Here is a 21,664-nt window from a genome sequence, read left to right as displayed (position 1 = left end):
GCATGTGTGTGCGTTTCCTCCTCCGGGTGCTCCGGTTTCCTCCCACAGTCCAAAGATGTGCAGGTTAGGTGGACTGGCCATGCTAAATTGCCCTTAGTGTCCAAAATTGCCCTTAGTGTCGGGTGGGGTTACTGGGTATGGGGATCGGGTGGAGTGTGGGCTTGGGTGGGGTGCTCTTTCCAAGAGCCGGTGCAGACTTGATGGGCCGAATGGCCTCCTTCTGCACTGTAAATTGTATGTATGATTTTAGGTGTTGGGGGTTGTTTAGGGGTTGGTGGGAGGAGGGGATTGTTAAGGAGGGGAAATGACATTGTGTTTGTTGCTGTTGATTGTTGGTGGGTTTAAATTTGGATAAAAATCTGAAAAGGAGAATAAAAATATTTTTAAAAAATTAAAGTGATTGCAGTTCAAAATAAACAGCTCTTCCCCCTCAGGTACCATGCTGGCCAGGTGATTCTTGGGAAAAGACAAGTTTGCTGCCAGCCCAAGGTTAATTTAGGATCTTCTTTAAAGAAATGTCCAAATAATACGGCGTCCATATTTTAAAAGAAACATATAGCCTTTAAAGATGTAATTCTAATACTATTGATACAGATGAGATTTTACCAAGCAAAAGGGGTTCAAATTCTCCCCATCGTCTGCAGTAGATACATTCCTACATCACACAAAACAATTAAGCTCAGGAATCTCCGAATTATTCACACTTCATCAGTTACATTCAGGAATCCTGAATAATTCAAGCTCCATCGCAATTACACTCATTGTGTATTTACCTGGACAACAGAACATTTAATAGAGCAGGATGTTGTATACTTCAATTAACAGGCAACCAACACTTACTAATCTTCCAAGCAAAAACTCTCTCAACCTCTCCACAGTGAGCCGAACAATTCACCCTGAGACTTGCTGAAACTCTGATCTGTGCTGTTGTTACTTCCAGACATGACTATGCAGTTCTAGCCGGCCTGCCATGCTGTACCCTTCATAAGCCTGAGGGCATCCAAAACTCTGCTGTTCATGTCCTAATATCCACCAAGTCCTGTTGTCCAATCATCTGTACCTGTTCTCCAACACTAGCTCCCGGGTTAAGGAACACAACGATTTTAAGATTCTCGTCTTCCAATTCCTCTGTGGCCTGGCCCTACCTACATCTGTAAACTCCTCTAATCGCATAACACTGCAAAACATGTGTTCGTCTAATTCGTAAGGAAGCCCAATTCTGACACCTGCACTTTTGCTCGCCATATCTTCAGCTGTCAAAGTCCCAAGCTCTGGAATTACTTCCCTAAGCCTCTCTTTCTTCGACATTGCTTAAAATCTCTCTCTTTTGCCAAGCTTTTAGCCATCTGTCCAAATTCTCCTTATGCGCCCCAGGTCAAATTATGCTTTATAATGCTCCTGAAGCACCATGAGCCATGGGTGGCACGGCAGCACAGTAGTTAGCACTGTTGCTTCACAGCACCAGGGTCCTAGTTTTGATTCCCACCTTGGGTCACTGTCTGTGCGGAGTCTGCACGTTTTCCACGTGTCTGCGTGGGTTTCCTCCAGATGCTCTAGGATTGTTCCACAAGTCTCGAAAGACGTGGTTGTTAGGGGAATTGGGCATTCTGAATTCTCCCTCAGTGTACCCAAACAGGCGCCAGAGTGTGGCGACTAGAGGATTTTCACAGTAACTTCATTGCAGTGTTAATGTAAGGCCTACTTGTGACAATAATAAAGATTATTATAAATAGCGTTGCTATTTTGGTGGAGGAGAAGGCGCCGCTAGAAGGGACCAAGGCAAAGTGGGAGGAAGAGTTGGGAGAGGGTATGGAGGAGGGGTTCTGGTGTGAGGTGCTCCGGAGGGTGAACGCCTCCATCTCGTGTGCGAGGTTGGGCCTGATACAGCTGAAGGTGGTGTATAGAGCGCACCTTACAAGGGCGAGGATGAGCCGGCTCTCTGAGGGAGTAGAATATGTGTGTGAACGTTGTGGGGGACCTGCTGGAATTCTTGACGCTTGAAAAGGTCTAATTTGAACTGAGGGGAAGGATGGAGGAGTTCGACAATTCATGGGCATTATTCATTATGCACTTTCGAGAATTGGATCACATCGAACATTATTTTGATTTGATTTGATTTATTATTGAACATCGGGGGGGGGGGGGAGGCAGAGATACAGTAAATTGATCATTAAGATTAATAGCAATTAATTTTACAGATGACATACATGCATTATAAAGTGCTCAGTGATGTGAAGGACAATATATTAAGGGATCAAATGCACTGGAGTTGTTTGCAGACTAGATTTATCAGTAAATGCTTCAATTAATTATGATCAATTTACAGTGCTTATTCATTTGAGGACTTAGTGGGTAAGTGTGCTATATCATGCGAGAATTAGTTTATCTTGTTTTGAGACAACAATTGTGGCTCAGTGCTCCTGGGCTACAGGGAGCAGTATTCCGTAGCCAAATTGCCACCAAGTTAAGGGATCTAAGGTATGAAGGACAGTTGAAGAGTCTGGTATTTCTTAATTCAGAGAAGAGACTCAGGAGAAATAATATGAAATGAAGAAAAATTAAAATCACTTATTGTCACGAGTAGGCTTCAATGAAGTTACTGTGAAAAGCCCCTAGTTGCCACATTCCGGCGCCTGTCCGGGGAGGCTGGTACAGGAATCGAACCGTGCTGCTGGCCTGCTTGGTCTGCATTAAAAGCCAGCGATTTAGCCAAGTGAGCTAAACCAGCCCCATTTTAGATAAAAGGATAAATATTCACAAATGGGCCCTCCCCTTGGCCTCACACCAGTCCTCCATCTGTAGAATTTACTGAGCTGACTAGCATGAGGCACTCTGCCAGTCAGACAGGTGTCCCAAAGTTGGAAAGCTGGTAACAGGCAACCTGTCTCTGATGGGCAACAGCTAATCCAAATTCGTGAAATGAAGCCCGAAGTCCAATGTGGGTTGGTCTTTGGACCTTCCAGTTGCCTGTACCTGCGGTTAAGCCCCTGGAAATGGGCCACTCCATATCTTCACTCCGATTATTAGAATCCCTACCTGTGCAGGACAGGTCATAGTTTGTCAGGTTGAGTAAAGTTTTGAGGCAGTTATTTAATGTTTTGCCCCATTTTGCTGAAATGAGGGGAGAGACTACAGCATGGAGAAGAAACCACAGCAGACAGACATTTAAAGATTCTGCGACCTACCTTCATTCGCTCTGGAAAATCCTTCGAGAAGAATGCATAAGTTTGTCCCCGGTTCCCAGCCCCAATTATAAGCACCTCCACACAGCGAGGCATGACTGCTGTAGTAGTCTAAATACAAACAGAATAAGCACAGGTTAGGAGGTCAATTAATATTTTTTTCAAACAATGACATTTTATAATATTAGGCCTCCATGTAAATGATATCCATCTTAAGCCCTTCAATGGGGAGGTGGTGGCGTAGTGGTATTGTCGGCTGGACTCGTAATCCAGAGACCCAGGATATGATCTGGTGTGGCTATCTAAAATGGGAATTGTGGTCAGGTTGGGACTCAGACAGTACACAGCCCCAGTGTATTGTGCAGAGAGAAACCAGAGCTAACTGAAACTCACACCTGCTAAAGGTCAATCACTTGATATCACCAGGACAATGGGGCACAGATCGAAACGTAGCAACAGTAGCAGACTGGGGGCCCCTATTTACTTAATACGGGAGTGCATACGTGCCTTGGACAATGGCAGCTAGGACCCACCCAAGCCATTGAGGTACCCACCCTAATTGGCCAGAATCGTTTAGGATGATCAAAACCCTATCGATCCATAGAAGAACTGCGCAACCAGTATTCGGTCTCTTTTGGGACCGGTCTTTGCTCCGAACAACTGCAGCATATTGACCAGCCAAGTTCAAGGACCCATGATCGCTACCTGAAGGACGAGCCGCAGCTAAGACGAACCTGAAGACTTCCAGTCGACACACGTGAGGATCCAGATAAAGGCCTTATCTAACCTGCACAGAGCCGGTCACTTGGAAGTTAAGTATAGATCATTTTAGATGTTAGGTGTAGTTTAATAAGTAGCCGCCTGTAGATTATTACGCATGGAACCAAGCCTATGTTTAATAATAAACAATAATTGAACAAACATACTGGTTGTGTGGTCATTTGTCCAATACAAGGAATGTACACGTGTCTTGTGGTTCAAATAGATGAGCAACACTGGGGACCCGGGTTCGAATCCCATCAAGGCTGGTGATGGAATTTAAAATCAATAAAATATCTAGAATTAAAAGTCTAATGGTGACCATAAAACAACTATCAATTATTGTAAAAACCCACCTGGTTCACTAATGTCCTTTAGGGAAGGAAATCTGCCAACCTTACCTGGTCTGGCCTACATGTGACTCCAGACCCATAGCAATGTGGGTGACTCTTAAATGCCCTCTGAAATGGCCTAGCAAGTCATTCAGTTAGATTCAACCGCTACAAGAACACAAAAAAGGGATGAAAACGGACAGACCACCAGGCATCGAAAAAGGCACTGGAAACAACAACGGCAAACCCAGCCCCGCCGACCCTGCAAAGTCCTCCTTACTAACATCTGGCGTCCACGATGGAGGCAATGGGAGAAATGGTTTCGGCCATGGGTCAGGTTTTTCAAAGCGCGGGGGCTTAGTGTGCACTCGTCATCCGTGGCCCACGACAGGGCTCCCCTCTCACAGGCAGCCATGCTCCAGAACCACATGGACATTGCCGCTGCACTCTGGGGTATGGCCCTGTCCCAGCAGGCCATTGCTGAGAGCATCGGCGGGCTTGTCCATGTGATGGATGGCGTCGCACAGACCCAGCGGAAGGTAGCGCAGTCGCTGACAGGGATGTCACACTGCCTAAGCTCCATCGCCGGGAACATTCAGACCGTGGTCCATTCCACAGCGGGCCTCCAGGACTGGCAGCGCCAGGTGTTGGTGGTGCAATGGGGCTTGCCTCCGCGAGCACCATCGTCCCTTAGAGAGTCCCGGGGGCCACCGGGCTCCTGGAGAGAGGAGGTCCCGGTGCCTGTCCTGGTTACACCAGCAAGGGAGGGACCGGAACACTCGCACTCCCCGTCCTGTCCTTGGTGCATCTGGTGGACAGCGGGCAGAGGAGGGTGGCACCACGCCATCCAGCACGCCCGCCAAGCAGCCTGGCCCATCGAGGCCGGGCCGCCCCAGGAAGTGCACGCCAACAGGGAGCCACGTCAAAGGGCAGGTTTCTTAGCAGTCTGCTTCCACTCCTGATGTACCGTCTGGGGAAACATCTCGGCGTAGTAGTGGGGCCCATAAGGCCAAAAGGTTAGGCACGTAGTAAGTCGGCACGGGTGCAGGGCACAGATTAGTAACAGGGGCTAGGGCACGTGTCTTTCAATGTCACAATTAAAGTTGTTGCACCAAACCTACATTCGTCTGTCCTTTGTCCGGTGCCTGGGGGGGGGACGTGAGGGTGCCCGGTGACGATGGTGCTCGAAAATCATTGCAAGGGTGAGGCCGGGTGAGGCCGGGTGTGCCCCCCCCAATACCAAACACGCTGTCGTCCTCAGTGCTCCGACGCCCGCTGCCCCACGTGGACATGTGATGGAGTGTCCATGACGCATAAAGGGGACACCGAGGTGGGGGTGTTCATATATGGCCATGAGTCAGACAGTCAGTAGCGATCTGAAGTTCACAGCTCATCGCAGAGCGGGTTGTCATCATCCAACATGGCACTGTTCACAATCGCTTACGGACATAGTAGTGTAACGACAATACCGAGGTGCTGCAGGTGTAGGGTTGCGTGAGAGTGGTGCCGTGTGTGGTAGGGTTGTGCGATGGTGCGGGAGGTGAGTGGGCGGGGTGCTGGGTGGTGCCTTTGTGCGTGGACAATGGTGCGAGTGCCCTGCAGAACGATGCCCTCCCCCTAGTGTGTAAAACGTGCGGCGATCAACGCATCGCGTGCTCTCTGTCCCAGCCGGTGGCGTCGTGCGGCCCCCGGCCATATCTCACACCCCGATGGTGTCTGTGCCTCGCTGCCCTCCCATCCTCACCCTCTTCATCCTCCACCCCCTCCTCCTCCTCATGTTCAGAGTCGCCACCCTCATCGGGCTCACCTGCTTCTTCCTCCTCCATTACATCGCCCCTCTGTTGGGCGATGTGCAAGACACAGCATGCAACCACGATTCTTCCGCATGGGACGCGTCTGCCGCCTTGGCACGACCACCTGCTCGTGCTCCTCCCCTGGTGCCCCATCAGGATCGGAGTCGTCGCCCTCTTCCAAGCCGATGACGTGGAGGTGATTCGCACACTCCACCTCCTCTTGGACGTGTCGGGCATGATGGCCTGCAGCAGGAGCACCTGGCACGGGACCCTCCGTGACCACTTCCTCTGCTGCGTCTGCCTCTGCAGCACCCACGCTGAGCCACCTGGCTCGCCCGCGATGAATGCAAATCTGCATCGGTGCTGCTGCCGCCACGGCAGTGAACATCGATGGCTGCTGTGAAAACATGATGAACTTGAAGGGGGGGGGGGGGGGGGGAGGTTTGGGAGGGAGAGGCAACGAAATTTGTTCGGAGGACGCTTTGGCACGTCGGCAGCCAGGGGCCTTTCGATGAATGGGTGCCCCGGCTGCCTGGTCACAGTTCATTCAGGCACGCACCGTTACACCTGCCCACAGTATTCGTTTTCCCGCACAGTTCACCCCGTCCTCCTCATTGCAGCGCTAGTGGCCACAGCCATGGCACTCCAGCTGGGGGTCTCGGACCCGCGGTTAGCCGTGGAGGCCCCCCCCCACAACCTGACAGGGTGGTGGCATCATTTGCACCACCCCCTCCTCCTTCCCCCTCCTTATTCCCTCATCCCCTCCTCTTCCCCCTTCTCCTACCCCATCCCCCTTCCCTTTACTCCTTTCCACAACCCATCCTCCTTAGCCCTGTCGTTGCCCATCCCAATCCCCCCAAACCCCCTCCTCCCCCCCAAACCCCTTCCCCCAACACCCCTCCCCCCCAAAACCCCTTCTCCCCAAACGCCTCACCCCCCGCAAACCCCTCACCTGTCCCAACCCCCTCCCCCCCCAACCTCCTTTCCTCCCTTCAAATCCCCTCCCCCCCCAAACCCTCTCCCCCCCCCCCCCCATGGGGGAACGCTTCAGAGCCCTCTCTCCACCCGCCATCACCGGCCTTTGACGCTACTTCCTGCTTCCTGGGATGGGCCCGCCAACTCACCTCACTCATCCGAATTTATTTAGCAGGGGTGAACGGCAGTCACGCCGTCGGGTCTTTGGCCCATCCGGGCCGGAAAATAGTGGGGGGCTGGGAGAATCGCCTCAACTGCCTGCTCGACAGATTCTCCAGCATGCGCGGCGCCGACCTCGATGACGCCGTTGTCGCTGGTTGGGAGAATGGCGGAACGGCGTCGGACCGGTGTCTCGAGAAAAAGTGGTGTGCACAGCGATTCTCCCAGACGGCGCGGCAAGGGAGAATCGACCCCATAGTATCTGTCTTCGGGCGACCAGGGAAGAAAAAGCCAGAACGTCTGCCTCTTTCTCCTCCTGGATTCCCGGGTCTTCCATCACCCCGAAAATCGCCACCTCTGGATTCAGTGCCACCCTTGTTTTTAACACCGTGGACATGGCATCTTGTTATGGTCCAGGGTTTAGAGAACCCCAAAGTGTAGCATGGAGTTCACCTGACCCACAACTTTTACTAGATTGTGGTATGGGGAGCAGACGGCCCATTCTACAGGTGTGGTACAGCAGAAATGGAAAAGTATTTTTTAAAGCAAAACAATATTTATTCTATGAACACTGGGGACCCGGGTTCGAATCCCATCAAGGCAGGTGATGGAATCCCCAAAGAATACCACACTAAGTAATCCTTTAAGCTTTCCTTTTAACATCCATAAGACTTAAAACCCCTTTTAACAGAAGCACATTAGGTTTACATTCACTACTGAGCACATTTATAATTCTGAATTCACCAAATGATCAAGAGATAGTCTTTTCATGTCAGAGGGATCAACAGTACACCTGCTCTGTCTGGCTTCAGCTCCAACGCTGAAAACAAAACTAAAACACACCCTGCAGCAAACAGCTTAAAACAAAAGTAAAAAGCTGACAGACAGTCCAGCTCCACCCACACTCTGACATCACTGATAAACACCCATTTCTTAAAGGTACATTTCTTAAACACCCATTTCTTAAAGGTACTCTCACGTGACAATCTTCAAACCCCTGCCAAAATCCCCAAAGTTTCGGACATGATAGAACATGTGGACATGGTTCGCTTGTCCTCCCGCACATTTTGCACACCTGTCTTCCACCCCAAAGAATCTGCTCATCCGGGCCACTGTCATGTGAATCCGGTGAATGACCTTGAATTGTATCAGGCTGAGCCTGGCATATGTTGTGGACGCGTTGACTCTATTCAACGTGTCCGCCCACAGACCATCCTCTATCTCTCTTCCCAGCTCCTCCGCCCACTTGCGCTTCAGTTACTCGGTCTGCGTCGCCTCTGACCCCATAAGTTCCTTGTAAATGTCCGAGACGCTCCCTTCTCCTATCCACCCTCTGGAAACTACCCTGTCCTGAATCCTCCCTTAGCAGTAGGAGCGGGAAGGTTGTCACCTGTTTACGTATGAAGTCCCGCAGCTGCAGATACCTGAATTTGTTTCCCCTCGCCAACCCAAACTTTTCCTCCAGCGCCCTCATACCCGGAAAGCTCCACTCTATAAACATATCCCCCATCCTCTCGATCCCTGCTCTCCGCCATATCCCCCCATCCCATCCATACTTCCCGGGGCAAACCGGTGATTATAGTACTCCTCCATGTTGAACACCATTTGGAGAAAGCACTGAAGGTGGCAAAGGCACATCACATACTCTGCCCTTGCCACCTTCAGTGCTTCCTCCAAGTGGTGTTCAACATGGAGGAGTACTGATTTGTCAGCTGATGGTGGCCAGTACATGATAATCAGCAGTTCCCGTGCTAATGTTTAACCTGAAGCCATGGGTGGGGGATTTCAATGTCCATCACCAGGAGTAGCTCAGCAGTACCACCACAGACTGAGCTGGCCGGGTCCTAAAGGACATAGCTACTAGACTGGGACTGCAGCAGGTGGTTGGAGACATACCTAGCACAAAGGAAGATGGTTGCAGTGGTTGGACGTCAATCATCTCTGCTCCAGAACATCACTGCGGGAATTCCTCAGGGTAATGTCCTAGGCCCAACCATCTTCAGCTGCTTCATCAATGACCTGCCTTCCATCATAAGGTCAGAAGTGGGGATGCTTGCGGATGACTGCACAACATTCACCACCATTTGTAACTCCTCAGATAATGAAGCAGTCCATGTCAAAATGCAGCAGGACCTGGACAATATTGAGGCTTGGGCTGACAAGTGGAAAGTTACAACTGCGCCACATAAGTGCCAAGCAATGACCATCTCCAATAAGAGAGAATCAAACAATCACCTCTTGACATTCAATGGCATTGCCATCACTGAATCCCCCACAATCAACATCCTGGGGGTTACAATTGACCAGAAACTGAACTGGACTAGCTACATTAATGCTGTGGCTAACAGAGCAGGTCAAAGGCTCGGAATCTTACTGCGTATAATTCACCTCCTGACCCCCCCCAAACCCTGTCCACCATATACAAGGCACAAGTCAGGAGTGTAATGGAAAGGGCAACACGGTGGCGCAGTGGTTAGCACTGCTGTCTCATGGCACCGAGATCCCAGGTTCGATACCCGGCTCTGGGTCACTGTCCTTGTGGAGTTTGCATATTCTCCCTGTGTTTGCGTGGGTTTGGCCCCCTCAACCCAAAGATGTGCAGGCTACGTGAATTGGCCCGCTAAATTGCCCCTTAATTGGAAAAAATGAATTGGGCACTCTTAAAAAAAATTTTTCAACAAAAAGGAGTGTAATGGAATACTGCCCACCTGCCTGGATAAGTGCAGCTCCAAAAACACTAAGAAGTTCGACACCATCCAGGTCAGAGCAGCCGCTTGACTGACCCACCTTCCATAAGTATTCAAACCCTCCACCACCGGCGAACAGTGGCAGCCATGCGTATCATCTACAAGATGCACTGCAGTAACTAACAAAGGTTCCTTCGACAGCACCTTCCAAACCCACGACCACTACCATCTAGATGGACATGAGCAACAGATACCTGGGAACCCCACCACCTGGAGGTTCCCCTCCAAGTCGCGCACCACCCGGACTTGGAAATATATCGCCGTTCCTTCATTGTCGCTGGGGCAACATCCTGGAATTCCCTCCCCGGTATACAGTGGGTGTACCTACACCTCAAGAATTGCAGCGATTCAAAATGGCAGCTCGCCACCACCTTGTGAAGGGCAACTAGGGATGGGCAATAAAAGCTGGACTGACCAGCAACGCCACATCCCATAAATGAATAATAAAAAAGGGGCTGGTTTAGCACAGGGCTAAAGAGCTGGCTTTTAAAGCAGACCAAGTCAGGCCAGCAGCACGGTTCAATTCCCGTACCAGCCTCCCTGAACAGGCGCCGGAATGTGGCGACTAGGGGCTTTTCACAATAATTTCATTTGAAGCCTACTTGTGACAATAAGCGATTTTCATTTCATTTCATTTTTTCAAATTAGGAGTGTGGGCAGGTGGCTTGCCACCAAGGCTTCACCGATTTGCTGGAGTACCTCTCCCTCTAATTTTTCATCTTTCCTTGTGGTGAACCATCTGGCATTCACTTTGCACTTGGCCCCAATGTCCTGGTTGAAACTTCAAACCTTGGTGTGAAATTTAAAAGGCTATAAAATAATCATAATTTAGCTGAAGTGCTTCATAGATATATTCCAGTGCAAGTTATATGAATGTCACTCATCTGTGTTATATATCAATCCCAGACCTGTATATTAAATCAAAGCATGTAAATTTGCTCTGCACTGCAAATCAACTTATTTAAGTGGCAGCAAAAATTGTTAGCCCACACCAAGCTGTCGTAGAAAGTACCCAGTGTATGGAGCTCATGTGAATTCCACAGCCTCTCTTTAATGAACATGCTAAAATGTAGCACTTGTAATCTGTAACATCCAAACAAAGGAACTAAAGCAAATTGGGAAGTAATTGCTAATTCTATCAGTTTGCAGCCAACAAGTGGAATGAAAAGGGCAGTCAACGATGCAATTAACAGAGCCAAGAATTTACAAAAATGTTGTCCTCTACTAATAGATAAAACAAACTTTTTTTTAAAAAGTTCAATAAAGAACATAGTAGTGCAGCGGATTGGGCAAAATCTTCACACAGATTTGAGATGCCTGAATGTGACATTAACCACTGAACAGCAGAAAAACGTTGACTTCTGAAACCATCAGTAAAAAGTTACCCCCGAATCATGGGAGTAACAGCAGCAACTGTTCTAGGATGAGCTGAAAGGTCGCAGCAAGAACTTTAAGGTACTTACCAAAATACTCTTTTAATACTGCGAGACCATTGAAATGGGATACTTACTACCACTCAATTTAAGCATGTTCTTGTGATTATTTGATAATAAAACTAAACAAAATGAAACAAACACTCTGGCTTACGGCAAGCAGAGCATAAGTTATGCAGTATTAATTTTGCAGTATTATTGGGGGGATGACTAAATCTCTAATCACAAGTTTCTTAATTCAACATTCACATTTATTTAACCTCACCAGAAGCGTTTCAGTAATTCTCAGTGACAAAAAAAGCTCCATCCGCATCAGGATCACCAGTTTAAAATATGATGTGGAGATGCTGGCGTTGGACTGGGGTGAGCACAATAAGAAGTCTTACAACACCAGGTTAAAGTCCAACAGGTTTGTTTCAAACACTAGCTTTCGATTCACCTGAGGAAGGAGCAGTGCTCCGAAAGCTAGTGTTTGAAACAAACATGTTGGACTTTAACCTGGTGTTGTAAGACTTCTTACAGTTTAAAATAGTTTGCCTTCCTTTTTAAAATCAAAGAAGCAATGACTACATTTGATCAAAAATTTAAAGTATTTTAATGAGTGAATAACTGCATATTGGGCAACTCTTACATGAGTTTGGACCTACTCTCCAACCAAGTTTGGCCAACTGAGCCACAACAGACCAAGAGAGTGCCATGTTCAATCGTCAGTCTGATCGGAGTTAGCTGAGGTCAGCTGGGGCATTAGGTGGGTCATGGCAACTGCCTGATGGTGCCCCTAAGGTTATTAAGTCAAATCAGCAAGAGTTCTCATATTACAGATAGAGGGGCAATGATAGGTTATGATGCTGTCCTGACCTTGTCAACACTTGGTCAAAAGTAGGTCAACTACCTGGAATGGATATCAGGATTTTCAGTTCCTTACAAAAATATATACCAGCAAGAAGGCGAAACCTTCAGAATAGGTTAAAAAAAACATTTAGGTGAGGAAATCCAGTATGTAAAAGAGTGTTTGGTCCAATTTCCTTGGAATCTGCAACACAATGGGAATTAAAATGCGCACAAGAGACCTCGAGTCCTTGGAGAGGCAAAACTCTGGGTGGATTTAGAAATGTGGGCTATCTGTGCAGAAGAGGAAGCAGATCAATCTCCTCAACTGTGGCATACAAGTTTCAGAGAATGTTATCTCAAATAAGAGGAAGCCTGAATTTCTGTGACATCACTAGCACCAAGAGCTAACATCTTGAGGGTCACCTTGACCAGAAACTTGACGGGTACACCTTTATCAACATGATAACTACAAAAGCAGTGCAATGGCTAGATACTCTGCAACATAACTCCTCTAAAACAAAACAAAATACTGTGGATGCTGGAAATATGAAATAAAAACAGAAAGTACTGGACAATCTCAGCAGGTCAAACAGCATTTGAGGAACGACTATCAAAGCTAGGGAGAACTGGAAATAGTATCAGATGTATACTGTTGGGCGGGTGGGGGAGTGGAGCAGTGGGGCTGGACAGAGGGCCAGCGATAGGAGAAGATTTACAAAGATGTTGTGGACAGAAAGACAAAGGGAATGTAGTTAGGGAAGACAAAGGGAATGTAAATGGTGGAGGTAATGATTAAGAAGGGTCCTGATAGCGGCACATTAAGAGATCAGAATGTACTTCTACAAAAAATTTGCGACAGCACTGGCCCCTGCGGGAGATGTTCATAGACTCGCCAGCGAAGGGCACACTACCACCTACACTGGCACAAGCCTCTATCTCACTAATACCTAAGAAAGACAAAGACCCAACAGAATGCGGTTCATATTGACCAGTGTTCTTCAAAGTTGGGAGCGCGACCCATGGGTGGATCGCGGGCAGGTATTGGGAGGGTCGCGGAGCCATTGTCTGCAGCACTCCCGATCGCGCAAATCCCCGCACAGCAGCCGACTTTTCATAACGCCGGCTGCAAGCAGCCGCGAACATGTTAAAAAAAAAAAATTGGCCGCATTGCGCATGCGCGCCGATAATCGGGCACGCATGCGCAGTGCAGCCGCTATTTTTTTAAACGATTGCAGCTTTTTGTTTTGCAAGATCTGAAGTGGTTTTTATTCATTTATTTTATTCATTTAATTTTTATTTTTTCATTTATTTTATTCATTTTATTATTTTTTTTACAAGTTCGGGGGGGGTTTATTTGATAAAATTTTACAGGAAAAAAATTCAGAACTTTGTACAGATGGAGACTCCATACTTTCCGACACCGGAAGGCTTCACCTTCATCCAACAGGTTCCATTGGAGGAGCGTGTACGAGGGCCAATGGGACCCAAAACCATTTCCTCCATTTTTGTCAGCAGCAAACAAGGTAAGAGAAAATGGTGGGTCGTGCAGGTCGGCCCGTGTGGGTTGCGAAGGTCAGCCGGCGTGGGTCGCAAAGGTCGGCTGGGTTGGGTCCTGAAGGTTGGCCGGTTGGTAAAAATGGGCGCCCGGAAAAATGTTTGAAGAACACTGATATAGACCCATCTTACTAATAAACGTAGACACCAAAATATCGGCCAAGACCCGCACCAAAAGGCCACAGGTGGTCGCAGATGATCAAACAGGCTTTATCAAAGGTAGACAGCTAACATCGAACATCTGGCGCCTGCTGAATGTGATCAGGACCCATCTGGGGAGAGAACATCTGAGGTGATCATCTCCCTGGACTCAGAAAAGGCCTTTGACAGAGTCGAATGGAAGTACCTCATAGAGGTACTGGAGCGGTTCGGGCTCGGAACAGGGTTCACCTCCTGGGTGAAGCTCCTGTGCAATTCTCCCATGGCGAGTGTACGGACAAACAACACCAGCTCCCAGCTGCACAGGGGCACACTGTCCCCGCTGCTGTTCGGCCTAGCGATCAAACCATTAGTGATCGCACTCAGAACAGCAAAGAACTGGAGGGGGATCCGTAGGGGAGGCAGAGAGCACAGAGTCTTGTTCTGTGCGGATGACCTGCTCCTCTAAATCTTGGACCCACAAAGCTCCTGAAAAAGAGTTTGGTGCCTTCTCGGGCAACAAACTCAACATGAGCAAAAGCGAGATTCTCCTGGTGAACCCGCAAGGAGGGGGGTGCAGGGCAGCACTTGTGAGACTGCTGTTTAAACAACCCCCACACAAATTCCGCTATCTGGGGATTCAAATCGCTTATGACTGGACGGGGGTCCACAAATGGAACCTGACCAGCCTGGTGGAGGAAGTTAAAAAGGACCTGCAAAGATGGAACAGTCTCCCACTCTGCCTGGCGGGGAGAGTGCAGACGATCAAAATGAACGTGCTGCCCAGGTACCACTTGCTCCTGAGATCCATCCCGATCTACATCCCCAAGGCCTTTTTGAACACATTGGACAAATTAATCATGGTATTTGTATGGAGGGGTGAAATGCTAGGATCCCAAAGAAGTTCCTTCAGAAAGCAAAATCCAGGGGAGGGCTAGCCCTCACAAACCTACAATACTACTACTGGGCAGCGACAGCGGAAACAGTGATGGGATGGATAAATGAGCCAGAAGACGAGAGGGTGCGCGGAGAGGAGGCCTCCTGCAGGGGGACCTCGCTCCGGGCCCTCGCCATGGCGGCACTCCCATCCCGACCCAAGAAACACTCCAGCAGCCCGGTGGTGAGAGCCACCCTCCAGACTTGGAACCAACTACGGCAGCAATTCGGACTGACCGAAATGTCCGACAAAGCCCCCATCTGCAATAACCACAGGTTCACACCGGCACTCACTGACCCCACCTTTAAAGGTGGAGACAGGGCGGGTGGACATTGACAGTCAGGGACCTATACACTGACAGCAGGATTACAACACTGGACGAACTGACAGTGAGATCCCAGCTAGCAAAGGGCAACAAACCCGGGTACCTGCAGCTGAAAAACTTCCTACGGAAGGAGACAAGGCCATACCCACGACCACCACGACAGACACTATTAGAAGAATTACTGGACACAGACACCCTAGGCAGAGGGAACTGTAGTGACATGTACAAACAACTGATAGAGAGGGCAGACACCGAACTCGACACAAGGAGGAAATGGGAGGAAAACTTGGGGTTCGAAATAGGGTGAGGACTCTGGAGCGAAGCACTACACAGGGCCAGCTTCACCTCCACATGTGCAAGGCACAACTAAAAGTGGTGCATAGCCCACTTAACAGGAACGCGAGTGAGTAGGTTCTTCCCTGAGGTGGAGGACAGATGTGAATGGTGCCAAGGAGGCCCGGACTTGCTGGGTAACTGGACAGCCTTCTTCGAGGCAATGTCCAAAGTGGTGGGGTGAGGGAGGAGCCATGTCCAAAAGTGGCGGCCTACGGGGTATCAGACCAGCCAGATCGCTTCATGGGAGGAGGGCGGACACCCTTGCCTTTGCTTCCCTGAGCATTGAATATGAACAAGGATTTTTTTTTTTTATTAATCAGAGTTACAAAGCCAGAGCTCAGAGTGTAGACAGGGGCAAACCCCTAATCCAGCTCCTCGCCTGCTCCAACTTCAATCTGATGGTGTTCTCACACCTTTTCAGCATCAGTCACTGATTAATGACTAAGGAACGCTGGGAATGTTTTCCACTCAAGGAGGCAAACTGTAACACTCCAGCTCAAATTAGACATCCTATTCTCAGCCTTAAAGGCTGAGAGCAAGTTAGGTTCATTGAGTTTATCCAGCGAGGAATCGGGTTCTCTCTGCTCTTGTGCTAAATTAACTGATGTTAAACTGGTGAGGTAGCAAAGGGTGCTATAATTGGCTTCAGAGCCTTACGATCGCGGAAGAAAATCAGTTAGGTTTCCTCCTGCTGCTGGAGATTGAATGATTAACATCAGGCTCAGATGTGCTCGGCTCGCGAACATTCTGGCCTGAATTCTCCTGTTATACTGTCCCAAATCTGCGGAGACTGAAGAAAACCAGACCACTCAATCCTGCAGCCTCCTTCCACTCCATACCGCCCGGGATGCGGGGGAAATGGGGCTCAGCTTCCTGTCCTTTTATGATTGCTGCTCTGAGAGTGCGTTGTGCAAGTTGCTGCTGTGCGTGGGTAGTGAAGAGACTGCCTAAAGACAAAGTGAAGGACGAAACCGACTCGATGTCTCCCTACCAAGTGTCCTGATTGATGGCTTGCTTACCTGCTCAAAGCGTCAGGCTGCTGTGGCCCCGACCTCTCCTTCAGGAGTAGCAACGCCTGAAGAGGTCACTTGGGTGAAACTGGGCTAGGATCAGGGCAATGGTCAAAGTCCAGCTCTGGCCCGGTCCTGTTTGTAGCTGCTCCTCTTCAGGAATAGCCACCCTGTAGGCAAGGGAACATATTCAGATATGAATTATGACCAGTTAGGTGGTTTACTGGAGGGTAACCACCAGCCGTGGAACTGTACATCAGAAAGAAAGAAACGTAAGAGAAATGGAAAGCTTTGAGCAGACAGAATTTTTTATTCAAAAGAGCGGAAGAAATACATATTTACTACCACCAGGAGTAAGTGGCACTTCCAGCAAATGTGCGCAATAGTGACCACTAGCGGCAGCTTCGCCACACTGCAGATTGTCCCATTCAAATTGCAAGAGGAGACTCAGCGATTTTCCAGGTTGTCAGATTTTGACAATTCTAATACTTCTGTCACAGACCTCAAAATAAAACCCCAAAGAACTTGCTTGGTGACTGAGCTATTTCACTATCTTGTGTGATGTTGAAACATGCAGATTAAGGTCTCTGGATCAATTCTGTGTCGCTGAAGTAATGTAGAGGGGAATTTCATTAACATAGATTGCTAAACGTCCTTCCTGTATTTTTAAAAACTGATTTATAGCGTAGGATCTCTTATCTTGCCACTTAGGCCACAGCCCCAAGTCGGTTGCCATTACTTCATCTCAATCTTTCTGTAGGGGGGCAAAACACAAGAGTAGGGGCATTCCAACATCACGTGGATATAATGCAAGAGGATACACTGCCCAGATTTGCAGAGAATACAAAAATAGGCTTAATTACGAAAAGAATGCTGGAAGAGAATATTAATAAGGTGGTGGAATAAGCAATAACGTGTCAGATGAGATTCAATATCAGCAAGTGAGATGATTAAAATTAAATAATTATACTTTGAATTGAGGAAGCTTGGATGATGTGCGAAAGTTAGTAGTTCAAGCTTGCAAGAAACTAAAAGTGGAAGAGACCTTTTGTAAAAAAGAACTGATGCATTACTTCATTTTATGGTCGTCTTCAATATAAAACTTGACAACTTTGGTTTTAACTCCCCTTTCCAAACAAGGATAAAGCATTTGAGGCAAGAGATTAAAATGGAAGTTGACATGACCTTACCTGATCCTACATTTTTGCTGCCACTTTATTCAACTAGCCTGTGAGACCATGTGAATATGTGGGAAATGGACTTCCGGTGGCGGCCATGCGTGGGTAGGTCGCGTTTTCGGCAGCTCCCGCCGCTAACGGGCCCTTTCAAGGAGCTTTGAGCTATGTAGCACGGTAGCATAGTGGTTAGCACTGTGGCTTCACAGCGCCAGAGTCCCAGGTTCGATTCCCAGCCGGGTCACTGTGCAGAGTCTGCATGTTCTCCCCGTGTCTGCATGGGTTTCCTCCGGGTGCTCCCGTTTCCTCCCACAGTCCAAGGACGTGCAGGTTAGGTGGATTGGCCATGATAAAATTGTCTTTAGTGTCCAAAAAATGTTTGCAGGGGTTATTTGGGGTTTGGAGGATAGGGTGGAAGTAAGGGCTTAAGTGGGTCAGTGCAGCCTCGATGGGCCAAATGGCGGCCTCCTGCACTGTATGTTCTATGTTGACGGCCCCTTTTCGATGCAAATCGGCGGGCAAACGGCTCTAGAAGGCTCCCCACAGCAGTTTATGGAGGGAACCAAGAGCAGGACGGCCAAACAAACGACCAGCGAGAAGCGGCAGGAACGGGTGCGGGATCAGAAAATGGCAGCTGGCTTAGATCAGGCAGCGTGGGCACAGTGGTCGCGGGAACAGCAGGAGTTCCTTAGAAGCTGCTTTGCTGACCAGAAAATGGAGATGCTGGCCCCAATGAAGGCCTCAATGGAGAAAATGGTTGAGACCCAGAAAATGCAGGAGAAGGTGATCAAGGAGATTGAGAAAAAGGTCTCAGATAACGAAGACAAGATACTGGGCCTGGCCGGCAGGGTGGAGGCACATGACGCCCTACACAAGAGGTGGCAGGAGAGGCTGGAAGACCATGAAAGCAGTCCAGGAGGCAGAACCTGCACATTCTGTGCCTACCTGAGGGTGTGGAGGGATCGGACGCGAGCGCATTCGTGACCACGTTATTGGGGTATCTGATGGGGCCAGAAGCATTCCCTCGGCCTCTGGAAGTGGATGGGGCGCACAGAGTCCTTGCAAGGAAGCCAAAATGAATGAACCGCTAAGGCCCATGGTGTTACGGTTCTACCGCTTCTCAGATAAGGAACGAGTCCTGCGATGGGCTAAAAAGGAGTGGAGCAGCAGGTGGGAGAACAGCGTAATCTGCATCTACCAGGACCTGGGAGTAGAACTGGCCAAGAGGCGCGCAGGATTCAATCGTGCTCGGACGGCCCTCTACAGCAAAGGGGTGAACTTCGGGCTCCTGCATCCGGCGAGGCTGTGGGTCACGTACCAAGATCGCCACCATTACTTTGATACACCGAACGAGGCGTGGAATTTTATCAAGCAAGAAATGTTGGACTCGAACTAAAGGACAGCCACACTGGGACATTACTCTGATGGGGACAGTAACTGCCGAGTAGCCGGAGGCAGCAACATTATGTTGTTCCCTCTTAATTTTGTTTGTTCCCTGTTTCTTTGGCCATGTTTTTGGCTTTTGCAGAACTTGGCCGCAGAGGGAAGAAGGGGCCCTACACATAGGGCTGCTCTCCTGGCAGCTGGAGTCGTTTCTTTGATGGGGCCGGGTTTGCTCCCGGGGTTTGCTGTTTGTTTTGCTGGGGGAGGGGGTGGAAAATGTTCGATGGGGGCCGCTGAAACACATAAGTTGGGTTTTCCATAGGGAGGGAGGGGCCCGCAAAATGACTCACTTGAGTAATCGGAGACAGAGGCAGGAGCGGCCGGGGTCAGCTGACTCATGGAAGCGTAATGGTGAGAAAGCCAGTGTCAAGCGGGTGCTTGACTTGGGGGTTTGGGATCACGGGGTTGCTGGATGGGGGGTGTGGGATGCTGCTTGGCTGACAGAAAAGGTGCCAACATGTGGGAACAGAGGGAGGGGGGGGGCGCCAATGGGAGGGCTCGAATAAGCAGGGGGCGCGGGCTTGTGGCTGGCCGAAAAAGGGAGATGGCTAGTCAGTAGGGGAGGGGGGTTGTCAGCCCCCCCATCCAGGCTGATCACGTAGAATGTGCGGGGCCTGAATGGGCCGGTCAAGAGGGCTCGCATGTTCTCGCACCGAAAGGGGTTAAAGGCAGACGTAGCCATGCTACAGGGGACGCACCTAAAACCTGCGAACCAAACAAGATTGAGAAAAGGGTGGGTGGGCCAGGTGTTCCATTCGGGCTAGATTCAAGGACCAGAGGAGTAGCAATCCTGGTCAGCAAATGGGTGGCAGGGAATATTGTAGCTGACAAGGGGGCAGATACATAATGGTCAGTGGGAAACTGCAGGGGACCCGGGTGGTGCTAGTGAACGTTTAAGCCCCAAACTGGGACGACGTGGAATTTATGAGACGCACGCTGGATAAAATTCCAGACTTAGACTCACACAAGCTGATTATGGGGGGTGACTTTAACAGTTATAGACCCTGTACGGGACCGGTCAAACCCCAGGCCGGGGAAGCGACCAGCGGCGGCTAAACAACTGAGGGGATTCATGGAAAAGGTGGAGGCCCGTGGAGATTCGCCCGACTGAGGTCGAAAGATTTCTCGTTTCTTTTCACAAAGTCTACTCCCGTGTAGTCTCCGATCATGCTCCACACTGGGTGGATTTGCGGTATGGAGGCTAGATGTGGGGCTGATGGCAGATGATGAGGTTTGTGGGCGGATAAGGAGGAACATCAAGAATTATCTGGAAACTAACGAAACGGGGGAGGTAGCGGCGTCCACAGTGTGGGAGGCCCTGAAGGCAGTTACTCAGAGGGGAGTTGATCTCTATCAGGTCCCACAGAGAGAAGAAAGAAAGAGCGGAGGGAGAAAGGCTAGTCAGGGAGATACTCAGAGTAGACAGGAGCTACGCGGAGACCCCCGAGACGGGGCTCCTGAAAGAGCGCCGGAGGCTGCAGGTAGAATTCGACCTGCTGACCACTGGGAAGGTGGTAGCACAGCTGAGGATACCAAACGGGCTGACTACGAATACGGGGAAAAAGCGAGTAGAATGCTGGCGCACCAACTTCGCAAGAGGGAGGCGCCCAGGGAAATTGGGGAAGTACGGGATAAGGAGGGCAACACAGTCATAGACCCAGAGTGGGTGAACAAAGTCTTTAGTTTTACAGTAAATTGTATGAGTCAGAGCCCCTGTCGGGGGGGGGGGGGGGGGGGGGGGGATGAAGCAATTCATGGACGAACTGAGTTTCCCAAAGGTGGAAGAGGATCTGGTGGAGGGACTGGGGGCCCCGATAGAGCTGGAGGAGATGGTAAAGGGTTTAGGGGACATGCATAGAACATAGAAAAATACAGCACAGAACAGGCCCTTCGGCCCACAATGTCGTGCCGAACTTTTGTCCTGGATTAAGAACAAATTAATCTACACCCCAGCATTCTACCGTAATCCATGTACCTATCCAATAGCCGCTTGAAGGTCCCTAATGTTTCCGACACAACTACTTCCACAGGCAGTGCATTCCATGCCTCCATTACTCTTTGGGTAAAGAACCTACCTCTGACATCCCCCCTATATTTTCCACCATTCACCTTAAATTTATGTCCCCTTGTATTGGTTTGTTCCATCCGGGGAAAAAGTCTCTGACTGTCTAATCTATCTATTCCCTTGATTATCTTATAAACCTCTATCAAGTCACCCCTCATCCTTCTCCGTTCTAATGAGCAAAGGCCTAGCACCCTCAACCTTTCTTCATAAGACCTACTTTCCATTCCAGGAAACATCCTTGTAAATCTCCTTTGCACCTTTTCCAAAGCTTTCACATCCTTCCTAAAATGAGGCGACCAGAACTGCACACAGTACTCCAAATGTGGCCGTACCAAGGTTTTGTACAGCTGTATCATCACCTCATGGCTCTTAAATTCAATCCCTCTGCTAATGAACGCTAGCACACCATAGGCCTTCTTCACAGCTCTATCCACTTGAGTGGTAACTTTCAAAGATCATAGATCATAGAA

General features: G+C 49.3%; 1 protein-coding gene across 8 annotated transcripts in view; it reads right to left on the bottom strand.

The window, feature by feature from the left end:
- Nucleotides 1-21,664, bottom strand: part of zgc:154075 (uncharacterized protein LOC556929 homolog) — a 332,990-nt gene that overhangs the window by 263,153 nt on the left and 48,173 nt on the right. For 5 of the 8 annotated variants that reach the window (XR_005457420.1, XM_038773628.1, XM_038773630.1 and 2 more), the window contains exon 3: nt 3,186-3,293. Coding sequence is in view for 7 of the 8 variants with exons in the window: in XM_038773628.1 (XP_038629556.1) it covers nt 3,186-3,293 (108 nt within the window). In the remaining variant the exon portion in view is untranslated. Of the gene's footprint in view, nt 1-3,185; nt 3,294-16,520; nt 16,789-21,664 lie in introns of those variants that run through there. The other 3 variants (XM_038773631.1, XM_038773633.1, XM_038773634.1) reach the window with 3 other exon arrangements.

The sequence above is a fragment of the Scyliorhinus canicula genome, chromosome 16 (genome assembly GCF_902713615.1).
Source record: "Scyliorhinus canicula chromosome 16, sScyCan1.1, whole genome shotgun sequence".
NCBI classification, from domain to species: Eukaryota; Metazoa; Chordata; class Chondrichthyes; order Carcharhiniformes; family Scyliorhinidae; genus Scyliorhinus; species Scyliorhinus canicula.
Note: the sequence above shows the minus strand (reverse complement) of the source record. Positions and strands in the feature narration are given on the sequence as shown.